General features: G+C 32.9%; 1 protein-coding gene across 1 annotated transcript; it reads right to left on the reverse strand.

Annotated features, from left to right (window-relative positions):
• Positions 1-919: 919 nt before the first annotated feature.
• LOC112734852 (F-box protein At1g67340) lies at positions 920-3,107 on the reverse strand. The gene is made up of 3 exons (XM_025784343.3): positions 2,340-3,107; positions 2,096-2,258; positions 920-1,984 (listed from the first exon to the last, which is right to left on the reverse strand). Exons 1-3 carry the CDS (start codon positions 2,615-2,617, stop codon positions 1,253-1,255), a joined length of 1,173 nt encoding a protein of 390 aa, XP_025640128.1. The 5' UTR covers positions 2,618-3,107; the 3' UTR covers positions 920-1,252.
• Between the last annotated feature and the right edge of the window lie 2,357 nt (positions 3,108-5,464).

A 5,464-nucleotide genomic window follows, 5' to 3' on the forward strand; every position in this document is an offset into this window, starting at 1 on the left:
CAAAACTTTTTTATAAATGAATAAAATAATGTGCATGACTTTCACAGCGTTTAGAATTCACGATACGGATTGTATTCTCAAAGGTACCCATTTTTTAATGTCGTTTACAAGGTTTAATACTTTAAAATTAAATAAAAATATTCTTTGTGTATTACAAAAATATTGTTTGAATATAAGTTTAATGTATATTTTTTTTAACAAAATCACATAAAAAATTAGCGTGCTCTATAAATAATTAATGAGACCCGCCTAATAATAATTGGCAAATTAGTGTTTGTGTAGAAATATCTAAAGTATTATATTATTAAAAAAGTACCCATTAAAAAAGAATACATGATCATTTGTTTTAAGAGGAGATATTTGGTGTTATTGCTTATTGAGATAAATATTGCTAGTTTTCCTTGGTTTACTACCAGTTGGATTAAAGGGATAAAACTCAAACGTGACCCCTAATTTTCAATGAAACAGACAGGAAATGACTTTTTTTTTTTTTAATTTATTACACTTATTTTTCCTTTCACAATGTCTTGAAGCTACTAATTAATTAATTAAATTAATAATTGCATAACGAGATCATTTCATGCATGTGAGGATGCTACCATAAAAATTAGAAAGCTATATGTGTTTTTATTAAAAAAATGAATAAAAATGCCATCTTTTCACAATGTTAACTTTATTTTGTTTCACAAGGAAACCCAATTACCCAAGTAATGCAGCCGCACTAGATCAAGACAAGAAAGATAAGCGGTGCTCCTTAGTCCTTACCACCAAACCCCTATTTTAAAATTTCACACTAACCCAAAGTTCATTGTATTGTTGATGTCTAAAACATAAAGAATCTTTAAGAAACAAACTCTGTAGGAGTTAATTAAATAAAATTTTCTAGTTGCCTTGCTGTTAATAAAGGAGAATTGTAACATTACTTATCAACTACAGCATCAGCTCAAAATCTTAATTTACTTTTTTCCTTTTTTTTTTTTCTGTGGGGTACACAGTGATGAAGAATTTACCGAAAATAACTCAGGTAATTAGGCCAATAAAAAAGGAATGAGAAAATTTTAAAAAATCTCCTTCATTTTTTCTGGGAGTGTTTTCCACTTTTCCCACTATACATCAAAAGGAGGACGCCATAATTTTCTCTCTCTCTCTCAACACCTCATCTAGCATAGTTCCGTTGAACCGTCAAAAATAGAGACTTCCCGTTACAGTTACTGTCACCGTTACCATCATCGTTACATTAAAAAAATTTCATCTAACTATCCACCGCCATCACGGCGTCAGCGCCTACGTCGTCATCAACGACGTCATCCCCGTCGTCCTGGAGCCACCGCTCCACGGGGGTGCACTCCGCCTTGTGCCGAAACTTCCAATCAAGCGCCTGGCAGGCGCGTGAACAATAGTTCACCGCGCCACACACCGAGCACCTTCGAAACTCGTGCTTCCTCGTCTCTGGCCGACCGCAACCGGCATGAGAGCACAACCTCAGTCCCGGACCGGCAGACGCGTCCCGAGCCGCGAACCACTCCGACAGGAACCTGCTCGCCGGATGTGCCTCCGGCATCGGAACATTGCACCCGAAGTCGCTCAGCAGCGGGCAACCTGCCGCTGACCCGGCGAACTGGCGGAGCGGGTGGATGTTCCATGTCAGCCACTGGCGCGCAGCAGCTCCGGCGGAGATCACGGCGGCGAGTTCCCTGGCGTTGGCCTGAACAAGGAAGCGCCTCCCCTCCGCGATGTTCTGGCGAACGCCGTATCCATCCTGAAGGCAGTGGCCTAGCTCCCGCAGCGCGTCGACGTGGCCGAGGAAGGCGGCGCGTGCGCACAAGGCAACTCCGGCACGGAGGTCTTTGTCGTTCTTGGTGCCTCCGCTACCGTTGAACTGTATAACGGCAAGCGAATAGAGAGCTCGCGCGTGAGAGTTCATGGCTGCCTTGGCCATGAGCGAAGCCCCGCTCCCTCTGTTCTGCAAACAGTAGAACCGAATCTGCAGAAACAGAAGAAACAGTTTTCCCGTTCAAAGCTGCAACTCCAAGATTTCAAATTCCAAATTCTTTTTTTTTTTTATATAGTTTGAATTTTTGAATCAGTTACTAACCATGCCTAGAGTATAGCATGCTTCAACATTTCCTGCATCTGCACACTGTTTGAGGAACCGGTGCGCCGAATCGCACCAGTTCTTTGCTCTAATAGAGAAAGTCCTCGGAGATGCTTTCGATAACACAAGAGAATGGAGACCTAAACTGTTTAATCTCTTGCATCTGTTCAACACAAAATAAAATAGAGTATCAGAAACTGAATTTCTAATCAAGTAATATTTGAATTAATTAATTAATACATACGTGATTAAAACATTGACAAAATCGGAAGGGGAAGTAGCGGAGGAGCTAAGCTTGCAGAAGATAGAGATTACAAGGTCGTCCGGCAAAGACTCGAAAAAATCGCATTCGTCGGCGGCCTTTTCCGGCAACCTCTTGTGCCTTTTCCTGAGGCTATAAATATTAGAGTCTCCGGAAACATTATGCTGCAACTTGTTGCTCTTTCTCTTCCCAACCCCTACGGGACACATCCTTGTTACTACTCCAGGTGCAGAATAACACAATCCTCTTCTTGTTCTCATTCCTCCGAGTTAGCACTAATAATCTCTTGGTTGAGAGATAAAGAGGGAGAGGAGCGAATGAAGCAAGGAGGTTATATATAAAGAAGGGACAATGGGGCCTTCACTCCAAACCACAACAACAGCTACGACGCAGCCGAACGTTTATTTATTTTATTTTATTTCAATCTGACACAATAATATCGATGTGGGCCCGTGGCCATTAATTTACAGAAACAACCCTAATGTTGTCGTTTATAATGGTCAAATGCCGTTGACCCAGATCCGCATAGGCGTCCTTCCCTCCTGCGTTAACCTGATGCTGTGAAATGTAATAACAGCGGTTGGCTCCTCTTTTGTACTGCATCAACAACAATATGCTTCACCCTTGTCTGCACGCTTAATTTTTTTTGCGTGTTTTATTAGAAAAAATTAAATGAAAAGATAAGAAAATAGAGAATATTAAAAAGGAAAGAGAAGAGGGGATATGGGGAAGAAAAGAGTAAAGTAACACACCTTCTTGCCGGTTGGCCCTCGCTAAATATGCATCCACCATCCAGTTAGTTTTGAAAGCGGTTAAATTTGTTGGGAGTGAAACAACTAACTTGGGTTATTTTGAAATTCAACGTGTAACCTCACCCCAGGTTTCAAACAACGTTCGCGATTCTCGCGAGCGCGTGACCTACACTTGCTACTTTTCGAGCGTTCCCTCATGGTACGTATTTCAAGTTTCTCACAATCAACAGCCACTGGACATTAATTAAGTGGGTAAAAATATTGCGGGAACAAATTCAGGTACCGAGTTCTGGATGGACACTCGCCTGTGAACGTTTATTTACACGAAAAAGTTTAGGGGAAGCAACTTTGTTAAATTTTGGTCAGCATGTACATCAATCTCACACCATTAAAATTATCATTGATAACTATTTGATGACTACAAATCACAAAAATTACTGTCCTCTAGAATTTCTCTATTTACACAGACAGAATAACGAAATATAGAGATACACATAAAATTATATTTAACAAAAATATTATATTTATTATAAATAAAAATATTATATTTTAGAATATTAAATTAATGTATTTTATAATTTTTTTGGTTAAAGATATTAGAAAAAAATATAATTTATTTATTTTATTATTATTATTATTAAATGTTTATAAATATATTTTTTATGATCTTATTTTTTATTTTAAATTTTATGTAAAGAAAAAGTAAAATAAATAATTTTTTTGTTTATTTTTATTTTATATTAAATTTATTATCAAATAAAATATAAAATTTCTGTCTTTATGTCTTATTCTTTGCATCTTATCTCATCATATTTTTAAAATTAAACTCAACTAAAATATTAAATATTTTCTTTTTTTTTTTCTTGTCTCTGTTTTTTTTTTCACAATAAATAAAAAATTCAAAGCTTTTTTAAAGAATATTTTTCTATGTCACAGAAGTAATTTTATTAATTACCCAATCAAAATTTTAAAAAGTGATCAGTCATAATATATAATTTAAAGAATGTTAGAAAATTAACATTTTTTAATAAAAAAATTTAAATAGTATTGAAAGAAAAATGTTAGTTTCTTAATACATTACACAGCTATATACATATATAAATATTAAATTCATATTTTAAATATTGAACTTTGACTAGCCCATTATATTGTTTTTAGATTACTAATTAGATAATTTTTGCTAAATTAAATATTGAGCAATACTACATAATCAGTAGATATTATTATTTTTGTCTAATATTTAATTAATAATAATTTATATTTATATTTATAGATATTTTATACATAAAAATATATAATTTATATTTGTATTTATTAAAATTTTATACACATAAATTAATATAATTTACACACATAAATTAATAAAATTTATTTATTAAAATAATTTAATATCTGTATTAACCAAATAATAACTAAAAATACTAAAAATTTTTTACCAAAAATTTCTCCTAAATATATATACATGCTAAAGATTAGGGGTGTTTAAATTCAAACCGATCTAAATTAAACCGCTCATTCAATCCAATCCAAACCGAAAATCGATTAAAACCGCACTAATTTGAATTTGATTAGATTATATTTTTTGCAAACCGCTAGATCGGATCGGATTTCGGATCTAATTTTCATAATCGATCCAATCCAATCCAAATCACACAATGTGCTATAATATTATTATTTTATTATTATATTTACAATTATACTTATAACATGTTCAATTTTTTATATATTTTTATATTATTTATATATTATTATTATTTAATAAATATTTTATGTTCAAAATATTATTTATTTATTTATTTATTTTAACTAATCTATAATTTTATTTTTATTATTATGTTATTATTATTGACTTTTTAAGATATTGTTGAGACTTGTTATGTTATTGTTGATTATTTAAAATTTGATGTTGAGAGTTTGAGACTTGTTATATGTATTTAATTTTTTTAATTTATAAAACAGTAAATCCAATCTAATCTAAACCGCTTGAAATCGGATCGGATCGAATTCTTTTTTAAAAAGCATCCAATCCAAATCGCACTACAAATAAAATTAATGTTTGCATTGAATGAATTTTTGATTCAAAATTGATCCAAATTACATCGCAAACACCCTCGTAAAGATTAAATATGTACATAAAGGGAGAGGAAGATTATCAAAATTGTACAGTGAAAGTGAAACAAATGCAAATAAGGATATTTCCTCAAAGATGACAGCGAGGCCTAAACTATTAACTTTAAAAAATTATAAAGTTAAAATCAGGATAATTTTCTTATAAAAATCCAAAAAAAATATATATATATAGGATTTTTAATCTTACTTTAATCCTTTCCCTAAGAACGGACATTTGTCCTAAAG

This window comes from Arachis hypogaea, chromosome 3, assembly GCF_003086295.3.
Source record: "Arachis hypogaea cultivar Tifrunner chromosome 3, arahy.Tifrunner.gnm2.J5K5, whole genome shotgun sequence".
NCBI classification, from domain to species: Eukaryota; Viridiplantae; Streptophyta; class Magnoliopsida; order Fabales; family Fabaceae; genus Arachis; species Arachis hypogaea.

What these genes read in the sequence shown, in the direction of transcription:
- LOC112734852 (XM_025784343.3), bottom strand. Translation starts at nt 2,617, where the DNA reads ATGAGAACAAGAAGAGGATTGTGTTATTCTGCACCTGGAGTAGTAACA. An exon ending in TTTGTCAATGTTTTAATCAC is followed by an intron (nt 2,259 to 2,339) that starts GTATGTATTAAT and finishes TGTGTTGAACAG; the next exon opens with ATGCAAGAGATTAAACAGTT. An exon ending in CATGCTATACTCTAGGCATG is followed by an intron (nt 1,985 to 2,095) that starts GTTAGTAACTGA and finishes CTGTTTCTGCAG; the next exon opens with ATTCGGTTCTACTGTTTGCA.